Source organism: Balaenoptera acutorostrata, chromosome 1, assembly GCF_949987535.1.
Source record: "Balaenoptera acutorostrata chromosome 1, mBalAcu1.1, whole genome shotgun sequence".
Lineage (NCBI taxonomy): Eukaryota > Metazoa > Chordata > Mammalia > Artiodactyla > Balaenopteridae > Balaenoptera > Balaenoptera acutorostrata.
Window position 1 is genome coordinate 165,748,056 of NC_080064.1, and position 16,998 is coordinate 165,765,053.

The 16,998-nt window shown below is 40.0% G+C and overlaps 1 protein-coding gene and 1 long non-coding RNA gene across 4 annotated transcripts in view; one reads left to right on the top strand and one right to left on the bottom strand.

Moving 5' to 3' along the window:
- Positions 1 to 5,322, bottom strand: part of LOC130708104 (uncharacterized) — a 45,137-nt gene extending 39,815 nt beyond the window's left edge. For all 3 annotated transcript variants that reach the window (XR_009008146.1, XR_009008145.1, XR_009008147.1), the window contains exon 1: positions 5,233 to 5,322. This is a non-coding gene — a long non-coding RNA (uncharacterized LOC130708104). The remainder of the gene's footprint in view (positions 1 to 5,232) is intronic.
- Positions 1 to 16,998, top strand: part of LOC130708096 (uncharacterized) — a 312,771-nt gene that overhangs the window by 233,343 nt on the left and 62,430 nt on the right. Inside the window, 2 exon segments of the mRNA XM_057545243.1 lie at positions 5,268 to 5,378; positions 9,006 to 9,167. Of these exon segments, the coding sequence (XP_057401226.1) occupies positions 5,268 to 5,378; positions 9,006 to 9,167 (273 nt within the window).

Genomic DNA, 16,998 nt, shown 5'->3' on the forward strand with positions numbered 1-16,998 from the left:
CTTCAAATCCTGTCAAACATTGAACATTGTGGGTATCTTATTTACTGGGAGAAATCTTCTTTTTAAACTTTTTCAAAAATGGTTTACAAGTGGAGTCCAAACAGAAATTGTTTGTATTTAAGATTGTAAAGATGTAGAGAGACAGGCTTTGCCATTGTAAGTGGAAATATTTGGATTAGATTGATGTTTGTTTATGGCAAATCTGGATTTTCCAGGTCCTGATGGTAAATACTGTTGTTGTTTTTTGTTTGTTTCTGCTGAAAATAGAGACTTTTAAATGAAATGTATTAGGTTAATTGGATAATTATCAATTCTCTACTAAACTTTGTATTGTGTGTTTCTAGCTAAACTCAGAGATAGCATTTTTCTTTTTCATAGACTTTGGGTTAGTTTCTGTATCTGTTCTAAAATAAACTCTAAATGATATTATTAGTGACAGGGATGAGCAGCAAATAGAATGGGATACCAAATATTTCTGTAATCACTTAGACATCAAATAATGTCATTATTTCGGTTTTATCCTTTGTATTATCTTACCATTCAATCATACCTCAAATGTGTTTACCTACAGAATTGAGGCAGGGTAGACTGTCACACTCCGTGGGGGTAGATTTTCAATAAATGATCACGATGCAAAATATATTTCAATAAATAATATAGTAATATTTCAACAAAATAATGATATAATGGCAATTTCCTTGGGATTTTAAGGTTTATAAGATATTTAATAATGCATTTGTATAATATCCAAGTATATTAGTATATTAGTATAATATCCAAATATATTAGTACCTTATATTAATATAATTGGATCATTAAAGCAAAACACCAGGGAGGTTATTGTCTTAATATCCATCTTATATTTGGAAAAGCAAACAGGTTAAGGAACTCAACAAAATTTACAGAGCTTGTTAATGAAAGAGCCAGAAAGAAACCATTCTGATTTGCAAACTATGCCTTGCTTTTTTCCATGTTCTTCATATAATATTTAGGAATAAATTATCATATTATTACAGTTGGAAACATTTTTCTGGAAAAACTTTAAAACTAGAAATATACTGAAAATAGACTTATTTATTTATTTATTGGCGTATAACTGCTTTACACTGCTGTGTCAGTTTCTGCTGTACAGCAAAGTGAATCAGCCATACATATACATATATCCCCTCTTTTTTGGATTTCCTTCCCATTTAGGTCACCACAGAGCACCAAGTAGAGTTCCCTGTGCTATAGAGTAGGTTCTCATTAGTTATCTATTTTATACATAGTAGTGTATATATGTGAAAATAGACTTCTTAATGATATCTGTATAGTATTGTTTTATCAGACTCTTTAAAATACAATTATTAAAGTTTCAGTGCATATATTATTATGACTCAGATGAATACATCTGTTTATTTTCAAAGATGCACAAATAAAGAAACTGGGTCCACATGTTTGAACACATAGTTTGGGCTGATTTAACTTTGAGACCTATGTCACTTGTGTATTTCCGTGTTATATGATTGTCCTTGGGGGAAAAAAAAACTGGTTTTACTAACTATGTTTTTTCTCCAACAGAACTGAATAAATTGATGAATAATTTTAGTATGATGTAAAAGTAGTTGCAGGTGTGTTACTAGGATTTGAGTTTAGACATTTCACTGAGTATGAAGTCAGCTAAACTAAATCATTATCATTATCATCATATCACTAGAAGATGCATAAAAAGAAGATTTTCCAGATTTTGAAAAGAGATTAAAAGCAGTATAAATATTTTTTACTTGAAATTGTTGATATTTGCCTACTTTTAACCCCCTAAAATGGGAATAAAAATTTCACATAAAAGTTATTATGATCTTTTAAAATACATCGACTCTGGAAATTTTTACCATTAATTGTTATCTAAACTTGGCAGGAACAATTTTTCTGTATATTGACTGCCCATCAACTTTTGCTACATAATTGTATTAATTATTAATTATGTAGTATTAATATCTAATTTTTTCCCTCTACAGTCATCTACTGAATACCATATACATAAAGTTATAAATCATAAAAGAATGCTTTGTCCAACTGATCTTTATTTTAGGAAGTAAAGAAAGCGTTAAATGATGGCTTTGGTAAAAAAGTACTTGAATATTTAGAAACTGGATAGATATGTAGATGGTATGGATGGATGGATGGATAGATAGTAGTTTATCTACCCACACACTGAAAGGAGGTGAGGGGGAGGGAAGAAAGCGAGAAGAAGAGGGAAAAGGAGAAAGAGAAAGCGAGAATGAACGTAAGAGTGAGAACACTCCTTTAGATTTTGGAGGAGCACGTAAAAATAATATGAATATTTCAGTAATTCATTGTTCAAAGTTGAAATGAAATGCACAGTAATAAAATTATTTCACAGTATTTAAAGGATCTATTCCTACAAATACAAAAAATATCCCATAATGCATAATAAAAATTCTGTCAATCAAGTATAGGTATTTTTTTCTTCATGATGTTTAATAACTAGTTTTCAGTGTTGCACTTCTCCCATAAACTTGGGCCAGTTGGCTAAGCTGATTGGTGGCTTTAGTGTGATATAACTGTGTCAGAATTGTTTCCAGCCAAGACCTTGAATCCAATCTTTCAGCCACGATCCTCTTCCTTAGGCCTTCAGGATGGACGAAATCCATTGTCAGAAACTCACCAGCTCTGACTCCTGTGTTGGAAAATACGTAGTGTATTGTTCAGTATTTGGGCATGCGAGGCTATATTGCTCATGGTGAACTCATGCCCTGACAGACACCAAAAGCAAATTTTGGAGTCTACAAACCTAATTGAGATGCATTCTGTGAGCTTTCTTGGTTTTTTTTTTTTTTTTTTAATTTTTAAAATTTTTATTGGAGTATAGTTGATTTACAGTGTTGAATTAGTTCTGTGGTACAGCAAAGTAAGTCAGTTATGCATATACATATATCCACTCTTTTTTAGATTCTTTTCTCATACAGATCATTACAAAGTACTGAGTAGAGTTTCCTGTGCTGTACAGTAAGTCCTTGTTGATTATCTGTTTTATATATAGTAGTGTGTGTATGTCAGGCTTTCTTGGTTCTAACAATTTCAGAGTTATTTTTAAATGTTTCCTCCTTTTTTTAGCCTTCGTCTGTCATTGTCTTTCTCTCTCTCTGTTTGTTTCATCCTGCCTTCTCTTCACACCACTAATCATATCACATTAATGTTCACATTGCGTTGGAGCTGGATGCCAAACGTGTTATGATACCACTTTTAGTTATATATGCTTTTAATTTTCTAAACTCTTATAATGAAAAATTTTAAATTCTTATGATGAAACAAATTTGAATGGATCTCAGATGAACAGACAAAATGCGACCACATTATATAAACTGGAAAAATATCTTGGAGAAAGAAAGAAATGAAAAAAGACAAAACATGACTAAAGGGGGGGAAAAGGGGGAAGGTGTTAAACTTTAGTAAATTAAATATAGACACAATAAAAATAGAACATTAGAAATTAGATAAATGAAGGAATGGAACTCTAGGCGCAAAATTGCTCTAAAAGCAGCAGTCAAGAAATGTTTCTTCATGACTCACAAGCACTCTATTTTCATTGAATACTTAGAGACTGTACCTAAGCTCTTTGTTTTTTGATATTTGTTTGTCTAAACCTACTTACTTGCTCTTGAAGTTGTCTCCTGATATCACTTAAACTCTGCTCTGATGTTTCAGTTTGACATTTCAGGGTTTATCTAGAACCAAGTGTATGTTTGTGTGTATCACTAAAAGGAAATCAACTCTTAAAGTAGTAGTATTAAGATAATATGAAAAGTTATGTTTTTCTTTAGCTCATGGATTGATAGTCATCTTTAACATATGAGTATATATTCACCTTCAGGATTCACATAGAAATATATCAGCCTTTCCCAAACTGTTTCGTATAATTCAGTTACACCACAACTCACCTGTTCCACGTGATATTAACAAATGTTCCCAAAACAGGATCCTTGGTTAAATTGGTTTGCAAAACATTGCATAGGCTGTATCTCCCTCTGAGAGTTTTATTTGAGAGTTAGTTGCATGTTAAAGGCTCTGAGAGGGCCTTCAGTAAAATAACAATACTGAGGATACTGTTAAACCAAATCTATCTTCTGAACAGTTTGAGAAATACCAAAATATGTACAATGAATTACTTGGTTGTGAATTTATTAATGGATAATGTTAATACTGTCTTATCAATTAAGGTACAATATAAGACCACAAAGCGAATCTCATCTCTCTCTTACTCCCAAGTAATCTTCTCTTTATTTGATAAAGATTTATAAGTTTCTGTCCTAAACTTTACAATTACAGACCGGAAACCACGTTATTAACAAGCACCCTCCCCACTGCCCCATGTAAATGAAACATTTCTTTCTTTTTAATCCCTTTCTTTCCCTTTTGCCCCTTTCCTTAATGTTATAGATCCACTGCCAGCAAAACCTCCCTGAATCTTGACCCAGTCCATCACTCATGAGGAAAAAGTATTACTAAATGCCAGTCTACTTTTGCCTACTTTCTAGCTTCACGCTTCATCTCTGCCCTCCTAACAAATCCCTCCTTCGCCATCCTAGCCTCCTGAATTCTTTCAGGAATCTCCTCCTTCTGACCTGCGTTCAGTCCAGACCTGCTCTCAGTTTTCTTTCATTTGAAGGAAAATACAAACGTGTGCCAGAATGTAAGGAACATGCTCCTTCTGAAACATGTTGACTTAGAACAGGGAACGATCCTTGCGTCTCATCTTGTGTAGTGGGGTTCCAGCTCTCTACAACATGTAGGGGTTTTCAACTCAATTCAGTTCCACAGGTCCACGTGGAGTCCTCTGATAGACCGGGGTGGATTGAACAGCTCTGGGTCTGCTGATCTACTCAAGCCCACACATTGAGCTTTCAGGGGTGACTGATGAAGAGGATACACATTGCCAATGTCTTTAATTTGAGAAACTGTGTTAGCACCAAATTCCAGTTTCTTTGTATTAATTCTCAAGGAAAGCTACCTTTCCTTTGGTATGTAGGTGACTCTGATGGCCTTGCATAAATGTCTTTCAGCTTGGTCATCTCTGCCAGGTTTGGTTTCCAACCTGTGGCAGTCTTGGTTTAGCCATCACTTTTTTACATTCCTCTACTTCCACTGGACCCTTCTGCAATCTACTCTCTGTTTACCTAGCACCCTTGGATGATACTCTGTATGTATTTGATTGGTCTCAAAGATAGTTACCTCAACAGTAAGGAAGTGCCTGTCTTTCCCCACAGGAGTGCGTCTTGACAGAGTACGTGGAGGTCGGCAGAAGTACAAGCGCAGAATAGATGCGGAGAACAGCCCGTACCTGAACCCTCAGTTGGTTCAGCCAGCCAAAAAGCCATGTAAGTACAGCAGACATGTCTGGCTTTCCAGCACATGACATCCTCCCAGCTGGCTCTAGGTACATCAGTTTTGGCGTGCCCATCCCTACTGACTCCAACGAGACTTCTCTTTGTTGGCGGGGGTGGGGAGATGTGGCTTTATTCCCAAGGATTTCCTTTGCAGGGCAACAACAACTCAGCTAATTAACTTTTTTTCCTATGGTTTTCTCCCCCTCTACCTTTTTTCACCTAGTCATTTTGTGGAAGCGTAAGCATACCAAGGCATAGCTTATATAGTGCGAATTTTACATTTACAGGTTATTTTCAGAGGTACATAAAATGGATCGTACCATGATCATTAGTTCATTGGAGCTGTTAGTTTCAGATTTCACAAGAAAGTGATTTTTGTAGTTTTCACTAGCTAAATGAGTTTGTTCAACCTCCCAATGAAAATACATTAGGAGCCTCATTAATTTAGAGCTATAGAAGGTTAACGCACTCGCTAGCAATAGATTAAAACAAGGAGGGGCCCTACTGATAACAAGCATAGGTTGGTAGTTCCATTTCAGATGCCCTTATGGGCATTATGAAGTGTTTTTTTAAAAGCCCATGGTTTGATAATGCCCGGCTGCAATTTGAAACGATGGTAGGTATGTAGCTAAAATGCAAACCCCATTCTCTTTGTCATTAGCTAAAAAGAGCTAGAATATAGACTGAGGCAGTTAACTGTGTTCCAGTTTCTGAAAAATCAGTTCATGGCTGTAGTGCAAAAGGGCTAACATTTTAGGATGTTTATGCATAGAGTTTATACGAGGCACTGAAAGTGCTTTGGTGGAAACAATTCTCACATTTAGCTGTCTCTGTCTCAGAAGACACAACCAGCCCTCACCAGAGGAAGTTGCAGCTATAGCAGTTCTAGAAAAGACATGGGTAATTTCTGATCTGCTTTCAAGGGAAGAGAAAAAGTGTCCTCTTCTCATTCAGATTCTCCAGGAGGGGTCGCTGTTATGCATCATCCGTGTGAGCATATGGGGGTCTGTTAAATACGTAAAACAGACCCTGAACTGTAAATGAAAGGACATTTTAGCTATGTCAAAGGAAACAACAACCAGTTTTACATAAAATTAAAGCTTAAGTGAACATATGGCATGGTTTCCTTTTGCCTTTCCAAAAAACATTATGTTGATTATACCTTCAATTGTCCAATCTGGCATCTTCTCCTCAGCCTGCATAAGCTGTTTGGCATTCTGCAAATACAATCTAGGACTGCATTAAGCAGATTTTGCACATTAGAATAAAAAAACTTTCTGATAATACAATAAAATGCAATAAACACTCATGTTTAATTTCATTAGAGGTTTCGTTTTCCTGGATTCACTAATATCCAGACTGGCCATTTCTCATTCATTTTCTACGAAGTCGACTGACACCATTGATGATATCCTCTACCGAGAGAAAAATGAGCACCAGCCCATTCGTAAGTCCACAGGATGGATAAAGAAACATCTATGGTTTTCGGCGGAAACCTGAGAAAAGGGGAAGAGGCTTGTCAAGTACCTTTAAGAAGATTACAGCAATTTCAATGAGCTCCATTTGTCTGAGATAAAAGAGGACTCCTAATAAATCATTACTCATTATCTTAAGGCCTCTGTGTTAATTTTCCTTAGTCTATCCAATTAGTGTATTTTGGTAACAAACATTTATAAAACTTAATTTTCAGATCCTGTCAGAGACTAGGCATGGGCTTTGCTCAGAAAGTGTCTGGGGGAGATTTCTGGAGCCTGACTGATTGTTTGTGTACTACAAAAGCCCAAGAATGAAAATTGGGTTCTATTGATTCTAATTAGGGAAACATTAAATAAGATTCACCTAGAAACAGTGCTGCCGGCTATTCCATTTTCTGAATGATAGGAATTTCTAAGCTTCCACCAAATTTCTCTGACCCCCCTCCAGTCAAGTATCCAGTGGCTTGGGTAAAACAGGTTGCATTTTCCCTGTACTGAAAGAACTCGAATCACGATTTCCTTCCGTTACATTTTTGTACCCTTTATTACTGCATTTTCTTCTAATCCTGAGGATCTAGTAGTTGCTGACAGGTTTTGCTGCATTGTCAGAGCAATGAAAGTGGAAACTTTTCCAAGCGTAGCTAAAAAACAGGGTGTTGTTTCGATAGCATATACGAGAAACAAATGTCATTCTCTTCAGATCCTACAAATTAAAAAAAAAAAGAATCTCTATTTGATTTTAATTTCTTTTCTAGAAAATATGATATTTGGGAATACTTCCTCCCAAATCTGTATTTTTAATTTGATAATAATTGAATATTACTGCCATTGAATGGTTATCTGTTGATAATTTGAAGTGAACAGAAGTCATGTGGCAGTCATAGTAGTAAAAATTTTAAACTCTATCAAAAAATTACTAATTATAGCTTGGATAAGTATCCTTGTTATGTTGTTACAGCAGACAAAAAAAGAACTATGTTTTCAATTCTAAGGTATATGAAGTCTTTTCATTTTAAGTTAAAAAAGTTAAAAATGTATAGGGAAAGGCAAATGGTCTAGTAAACGTAGAGGAACCTTTGACTTGGCTCACAAAGATCCCATTTAATACCCTAGTTTTCTAGAGTAATAGGACACAGACGTTGAAATATCTGAGTTTATTCTTACCTATTTGTATTTCCTCACTTAGAAGAAAGTATCAAATCTAAAGCTACATGTAGAAATTGAAAATGGGGCCAACAAGAAAAATCATTCCGTTAGCAAGGCTTTATAACCCCTTCCATAAACTCTCACATGGCCCTGAGCGATAAAACACATTTGATGTGATGCTTTCCATTTGTCTCTAGTGTTTATTTTATGAAGGATTTTAAAAACATATATCACAAATTTCAGACAGATAAATCTGAGCCAGAGAATGAGCTAAAGACAACAGATGAAAATAGAGGATTAAAGTATTAGATGCTCCAAAGTGGAAATACGGTCACATTTAAGTTGGAGTATTTTTCTGGAAACTGACATTGGCTATATTTGGAAGATGGGCTGGGTATGTGGGGAGGGGGAGAAAGGCAAGACATTCATATTGAATGCATCCCACTGAGACAGAGTTATACAGTCAGTAATTCACCCCGGCAGAAGGGCTCTGACCTTTGCTCCTCTTTAAAGGAATTAGGACAGTTAATGACTTTCATGCCCATTATGTCTATGGGCAGTAGGAGTTCTTTGCCTCCTACATTATGTTCTATATTTCAATGGTTTATATGGATATTTATTTTAAAGCTGTTGTATGCTATTTAATCTGCTTCCCCAGATCCCACCTAAGAATCAAAGAGCAGACCCAGAAAGCATCTAACTTCTCTTATCTGTTTGCTATAAAAAATTTCATTGCAGGACAGATGCTTCATTCCAGCAAAGGCAGATAAAGCCAAGAAGAAACAAAGAACTATTACAACTGCTATGGGTTTTCCAGAACACTGTTTAGTATATATATGTTGAACCGTAAATGGAATATTTGGGGTTGATTATAGGTGTTTGAGGGATTTTTTTTGTTTTGTTTTTTGTTTTTGCTCAAAATACCACCTAGTTTAGAACGTGCGAAAGAGGGATGATACTACTAGTGATCTTGTTGTGCTCTGGTCTGATTCTGCAGATAACAAGATTGTCTCACATTTATTGGTGGCTGAACTGGAGAAGATCTATGCCATGCCTGACCCTACTGTTCCCGACAGTGACATCAAAGCCCTCACTACACTGTGCGACTTGGCCGATCGAGAATTGGTGGTTATCATTGGATGGGCGAAGCATATTCCAGGTACCTTTTCTGAAATGAAAAAGAAAAGTTTGCCATTAATTCCCTAGGCTTTATATGTTGATTTAGGCAAATTCACAATTTTCTCATTAGGATTTTTAAATTTTATTTATTTATTTTAATTTACTTTTTTTATTTGTATTTTTTTAATTAATTGATTGTTCTTGGCCACACTGCACGGCTTGTGAGAACTTAGTTCCCCAACCAGGGATTGAACCCGAACCATCGGCAGTGAAAGCGCAGAGTCTCAACCACTGGGCCACCGGGGAATTCCCGTTCATTAGGATTTTTTTAAACCTTTACATTTGTTTTTGTCATACTTAATTTAGTGCTTTCTTGGTCCTAATAGAATCATATGCCATTTTTATAACTGTACCATCTTGAATGCTTGTTAATTATTTTTTCGCATATGAAGGTACTATTGCCAACCTAAGATAAAGAGAATATAACTTGTTAAAATATTTCCTTATTCTTTTAAAAAGTTCGAGTTTTCTCCTAAGGAAATACTTCTGTTTTTTTCTTTTCACTTTAAATAAATGTTTATGAATTGGGGGCTTTAAGGCAGACAGCCTGGGTATAAGTCCTGCCTGGCCTGCCAATGGGACAACTTCCTGAACTTACTCTATCTTAGCTTCCTAAACTCTAAATAAAGCTATAATATCGTAATAAAAAATAGTTTTTGTCAGGAGTAGTCTAGATACCTTTTTTCCTTTTAAAAATCACTTATTTTGTTGTTCTTAGTGGCGATTTATACTGAATTGTTTTTCATATTTGCATATTGCTTTGGTTTACAATTAGATATTTACCATGAATTTATACATAAATTATGAAAATAAATGTTCAATTGACATTGTAAATATTCTCATATGGTGCCTTAAAAGTAGTATTTCAGGTTTTTATTTTTTAATATTTATTTATTTATTTATTTGATTGCGCTGGGTCTTAGTTGTGGCAGGCGGGCTCCTTAGTTGTGGCATGCGAACTCTTAGTTGCAGCATGCGTTTGGGATCTAGTTCCCTGACCAGGGATCGAACCCGGGCCCCCTGCATCGGGAGTGCAGAGTCTTATCCACTGCACCCCCAGGGAAGTCCCAAAAGTAGTATTTTAAAGTATCCAATTATTTTTCTCTCCAGACCTGTCCTTAGATCAGTGAACATATACCTGATCACAAGGTTTAAGAATTGTAGTAGTCTACTTGAATTATTGTTTGTTTGAGCTTTGATCTTCAAATAGTTTACAAACAAATTTTTGGACAATGAGCCGTGTTTCTTTGGTACAGTGAACTTATTTCTGTCTCCTTAAACTAGTTTGTCTTTATGCCTTGAATGCTACAGTAATTTCTTTAATCAAATTGATGGAAGTCCCTTTCCCAGCCCACACTGAAACCAATTTATTGGTCATGATACGCCAGCTATGTTGCTAACAGTCGTAACGAACTGTCAGGCGATATCGCAGTGAAGCTAATTTGAAGTCATTAGGTGTGCAGCGTTCAGGCGACAATTTGTTACAGTGCTTGGGAACACAGCTGACATTTCTGAATGGCTTTGTTCACTGCAGTTCTAGATGAGGCCAAGCAAATTGTAAACTAATTTAAACATCATTCTGTATTATACCAGCTACTTTGTCTTACACTGTTTGCTAATAAAGCACCCCAAATTAAGTCAAAACTAGTTAAATAGGTGAGCTGGAGTGTATTCTTTAAGAGATACCTCCACAAGGGTCACTACGTCTAAAAGAAAGATGAGAATTTGATTGTGTGGATAGCTGATTTGCATTTGGATTGTAATCATATCTATAATAAGGTTTTTAGAAAAAGCAAAAAAAATAGAAATAGAATATGCTAAAAGACGGTAAGACATTGGAAGTTGTAGCGGTGGAAACAGCCAGAATTTGCCTAAACAGTGTATGAAAACTTTTTTGGAAGGAAAGTGTTATGAAGGGTTTTAGAAAGAAACAAAACTAAGATTTGTTGAAGTGTCCACAGATTAACTTTTAAAAATAATCAATATATATTATATCATTTACATTTATCCACACACACACGTACACAGACATACATATTCACAGATTTAAAATAGCATTATTCTAACCCAGGGTTTCTCAGTCTTGACGCAATTGATGTTTGGAACCAGATAATCTTTTGTTATGGGGCCTGTCCTATTCCTTGTAGGGTATTTACCAACATCCTTGGTTTCTACCTATTAGCATCCTTGAGTTGTAACAAACAAAAATGTCTTCACACATCGCCAGATGTCCTCTTGGGGGGCAAAATCATGCCCGTCTTCCCCGGTTGAGACCCATCGTTCTAACCCAGGAATCAGATATTATTATCCTTAATTCAAAGATAGGGAGATCTGGGGCAGAGAGAGGTAAAAACACTTGCACAAGTTCACAAATGTATCCAGAGCCTTCAAAGCCCGCACTCAACATTGCTTCCTGGAATAGAATCAGGATAGTTTAGTCCCCCAGTTGACTACCTTTGAAAGAATTATTTCAAAATAAAAATGATAGCGTTATGAATCGCAACAGCATAAAAGGCTATGTCACTCTGACTCCAAACCGCCCATTATTTCAGAGAATTCTGCCCAAGTTCTCCCTGAATTAAGAAATTTGTTAAGCCCATATTTTGTTATCGTACAGACGTTCCATAATAACGATCAAGAGAAGTCAACCAACTCCTTCTGCGGCTCTCTGGTGAGGAAAAGTCAGTGATAAATTTGTGGGTCCAGTTGTGTATCTAAGTAGAAATGTCAGCTTACAGAGGAACTTGTCACAGTAAAGGGGCTCTGGTGACCTTTGTGAAGACAGTAACTTTAAATAACTATGAGTAACAGCATTTCCAGTGGTGGAAACAATTGCTATACGATTATGTGTTCAGTCTTAAGCTGAGGCTTAGAATTGGTAGGGGCTGACGTTATTCTCTCTCCCCAGCAGATGCCAGAGGAGGTTACTTTGCAGTGATGATTCACAGCTCTGGTTTCCGTGATACCCGGAGGGTGCTTTAAATAATTGCAAGGAGTATCTTGGCTTTTCAGAGAGGGATTAGCAAAACACGAATTCACTGAAATGCTTTTAAATTTCATAACAGTAAGCGTGCCATGCAGTGTTTGGAGGTAGAAGTAAAAGATGCTGTGATACCAGCGTGCTGGTCTATATACCCGGGTTCAGGGAGACTGGGCACGGCAGCAACATGGAGCGTGGGATGGGGAGGGGGTAAAGCCAAAGAGAATATAAAGATTAAAGTCTCATTTCTGCCTTGATAAAAGTAAAAATGTGTTTTTGATACCATGACCTAGTCCTCATAACCGGGGTCAGAGCTGGAATTAAAGCCAAATCAGAACTGAAATTTCACCTGTCTTAATCTTCACTTCAAAATTGCTTTTTTTTTTTTTAAATGCTTCTGTTAAAACTAAAGTGAAATCTTTTTTTAAAATATACTAAAATCCAAGCCTTTGCTCTCTTTATGCTGCTCTCAGTTTGTGGAATCTCTGTCTCTCTCTCACACACACACACACACACACACACACACACACACACACACATAGACACACACACTTTTTAAAACTTAAGTTTAGCATATAAGATCAGATCAGTAGCCTTTCTGCACTCCTGGGAAGGTACTTTTGTATACTTGCTTTTGCTACATAAAAATAAGGGGAGGAGCAAGGCAGAAGTTTCTGCCACACTGGGATTGGCCTGCTCTCCTGGCATCTGTCAGGTCAAAGGGTGCAGGGTGATGCCCATGGACCACTTTGGACCATGTGTGAGAGAGGGTTAGTGTGGGCCATCTTAGGACCTGTCCTAGAGGGTCACCTGGAGGGTCAGAGAGATACAGCTGAAAGGAGCTGGAGGGATCACTGATAGCTTAGAGGCTGAGGAAAGAGTAAGGAACCAACATGAATAGAGGTAGTTTGACACAGGTCAAGGGAACTGATGGCCAGAGAGCCCCAGTTTTGAGGGTGTCTCCAGATGTGCCCTCATAAACGCACATGAGACAAGAATCTTCCCGCACGTAAGAGGAAGTTGGTGCTAGATCACCCAGCAGTGCCAGTCACGGGAGAACTTTCTGCTCTCCACTCCTTGTTTCTCTTTCCCCCACCTCAGTCCAGTTCCAGTGGGTCTAAAGCTGGACAGGAGGAGTAGAAGCCCATGGTTGGGGGGCTAGAGAAGACCGTGACCACATCCACCCAGCCAGCCTCGCTGCCTCCAAGGCGTGAAATCCGGGAGTGGAGGGAGGGGTCTCCAGCTTGGATCAAGAGTGGAGTCTTGACTATTCCTCTGGGCTGGAATTTTAATTATTAAACCAAGACTTGTGATTGTGAGGACTGGAGAACTCTTGTATTATGCAGGAGTGACCAGGAGAGCCATGGGGCCTGCCATGGGAAAATGGGCTTCCAGGAATACGTTTGCATAAAACTGGGAGATAAAAATAGAGTTGCTCACTCCATGTAATGGTTACACAGATTTGCTCTCTCCTCTAAATGGTTACTTGACTGTGGGTGGAGGGTGTGTGTATGTGTGCGTGTGTGTGTGTATGTGTGTGTGTGTGTTTCATTTTCAAACCCCCAGAAGTTGTGCCTGGTACATTATAGCCATTCAATAAGTGTCTGGGGGATGAGTGACAGTTTCTTTGGGTTGCAAGGTACTATATATCAACCAGCTATTGCCACAGTGACTCTGTTTAACAAAATACCCCAAGCTTACTGGCCCAAAACAAGGAGTATATATTTCTCGCTTATGGGTCTACAGGTTGGATGGGTTCAGCTGATCTCGGGTGCGTTTAGCTGGGCTTGACTGCAGACTGCGAGGTGGGTCCAGGTCTGCTTTACGTGTCTCTCCTCTTCCTTGAGAGGGGGGCCACGCAGGCTGTGTTCTTCCCATGGTGACAGGCAGGTGTGCCAGAGGGCAAGCCCAGCTGTTCCCATTGACCAAAGCAAGTAACATGGACGTGCCGAAAGTCAAGGGGCAGTGAGGTGCACCCAGCTTACTGTGGAGGTCAATACGCTGGCGGGGATTGTGGGGGGAGGCGGGGGGAGGTGGGGGGGGCGGGCAGGGGCGGTGAGAGATTAGGGCCAGTAATTCAATCCGCTGCAGGTACCATGTACATTTTTTTGTCCACACTTAATCAAAGATAAGGGATGGCCTTGAGTCATTCACTTTTTGCGATCTGAGGTCTCAGCTGCAGGAGGGAGTGCTCGGGCCCCTGCTGGGAACTGATAGTTATTGAGGACAGTTGGCCTGGCCTTGGGAGCTCTGAGCTCTCAGCCTCGCCCTGCTGAGTGATCCAAAAGAGAAGTGACATGAGGCCCCCGAATTCTCTGGGCCGAGACTCTTGATTACAAAATAAGAGGGCCTTGGTCCCTTCGGCTGAAACTAGTCCTGGTCAGGTCCCATGGGCATGACTCCTGTGCCCTAAGGAGGGTCCATATTTGGTGCAATGCTCTGATGTCGCCATCTTGAAATACTGAATCATTTTTGGACAAGGCGCCCTACCTTTACATTTTGCACTGGACCCCACAATTTATATAGCTGGACCCGCCCATGGGGATGCAGGTTTCCTGAAGATTTACTGATGTAATTCCATCCTTGGAGGGACTGCAGCTCACTCTGTGCTCATTTATTCAACAATAATAACAAAGATTACGGCCACCAATTTATCCAGTGTCCTGAAGCACCAGGCACTATGCTAATAAGGGTTTTATGAACATCATTCCAATCCTCGTATCAGATTTGCAAGCTTTTCACGAAAATGAATGTCATTGTAACGTATAACTCATCCAAGATCACACAGCTGGGACTTGAGTCTAACTTCGTTTCTCTCCCATGCCTTTCCGCCAGATGATTTTGCTGTTATGTTCCACAAACTGGATGGAGATCTGGGGATGCAGTACATCTGGGGATAAAGTAGTACAGTCCCTACCCTCAAGGGGTTAAACATCTTATTAACAATAATTGCAAACACCTACATGGAACTTGCTGTGTGCAGACAATGTTCTAAGCAATTTATACATATTAAGTCATTTAATCTGTACAAAAGCAATCCATTGTTTTTAGCCCCATTTTATAGAGGGGAACACTGAGGTATAGAGGAGGTGAGTATCTCACCCATGGTCACATGGCTGGAAGGTGGCAGGGCCAGGTTTCAGGCTTAACCCCTTGCTGTACCTCCTCTCACCTTGGTGCAACCAGGCTCCTCTCTGCTTTGGTGACGGGGGGAAAAACATAAATGAACTCTTCCCACCCTGGGTCAGATTCTGTGGATACAGTTGAGAACGTTGTGGGAGTGGAAGGGAGACAGGCCCTGGGCCCTGAGACCTGGGACCCTTTACCAGAGTGCTTGCACCTGGACAAACGTCTCCTCCAGCAACAAAATACAAAGAAACTAAAAGTAACTGCAGGTATGCGCAGTTGGGGCAACAATAAGCAATAAGATACAAAAAGGCCACAAACCAACTGTCACTTCTGAGTGCCAGGAGCGAAAACAGGGGACTGTGCATGGTCCCTGCACACAGTGCCGCCAAGGGGGTGGGCAGGCCACCTAAGCTCCGCCTCCTGCCCAACCCAGGGACCTGCATCTGTCGTAACTCCGTCTAAGGAGCCAGCTGGCACCCTCCTCAGGGAGCGGGCGAGGGCACCTGTTACTTGTTTTTGCTCCCAGTACCGCCTTACCTGGATTTCTTATCTGGACTCTTACCGATTTCTAGTGATTGAAGAGTCCAAGGACCTGGGTCGGTAACAGAAGGGAGACGGGAGGCAGGTGAGCACAGAGGCTGGGCCCCCGGTGTGACATGATGGGGGCGCTGTAAGGGGGTGGCCGTGGGACATAGGTGTTACCGGTTCACCCAGACACGAGGAAGCAGGCCCTGCACACACAGCGGGAGGGAAGCTACCCCGTGACTGGGGTTCAGAGCTGCCTGTTCCACGCACACCGACTGCTTGTTCTGTGTTTGGATCCAGGGGGATTTCTTTTCTCACCTCTCTTCCCAGCATATGGTCCGATTAGGCTGCTCCCTCTTTTTTTTTTTTTTTAAATTAATAACTACTTTATTTATTTAGTTTTGGCTGTGTTGGGTCTTCGTTTCTGTGCTAGGGCTTTCTCTAGTTGTGGCGAGCGGGGGCCACTCTTCATCGCGGTGCGCGGGCCTCTCACTATCGCGGCCTCTCTTGTTGCGGAGCACAGGCTCCAGACACGCAGGCTCAGTAGTTGTGGCTCACGGGCCTAGTTGCTCTGCGGCATGTGGGATCTTCCCGGACCAGGGCTCGAACCCGTGTCCCCTGCATTAGCAGGCAGATTCTCAACCACTGCGCCACCAGGGAAGCCCAGGCTGCTCCCTCCTGAAGGGAAATGTTTCCATCCACCCATCCCGGGTCTGTTGGTGCCATTTTTGCCTCCCCAGTGAAGCTAGCCGTGAGGAAAGGCTTAGCCGGGCAGAGCCGTCTCCAGACCTGCCCGCCACTGTGGCACTCCATGGGGGGACAGGCGTGTGTCACCGCAACCCTGCTCATTCCCACACAGCGCCCACCTCACGCCAGGGACCGCGCTCGCGGAACGAGGTTCGTTCGAATAGCAGCTAACAGAGGCGCGGCTGGGACTACAGCTTATGAAACCATCCTCCCACATTCCAGATGTGGTTTGGGGGTCGTTCCACTGCCTCTGATCACCCTGAAGTAACTGAGGGGTGATGGGTGAATCTTTACTATTGTTTCGGCGATGACGGTCTACTGGGAGTGTGAAACAAGACTTCGAGGAGAGCCCGCAGGGTGAGTGGGAGCAGGTGAGGGAGGAAAGGGAAGCAGAGGCCAGGTGACAGAAAGGAGGAGCAGGGCAGAGAAG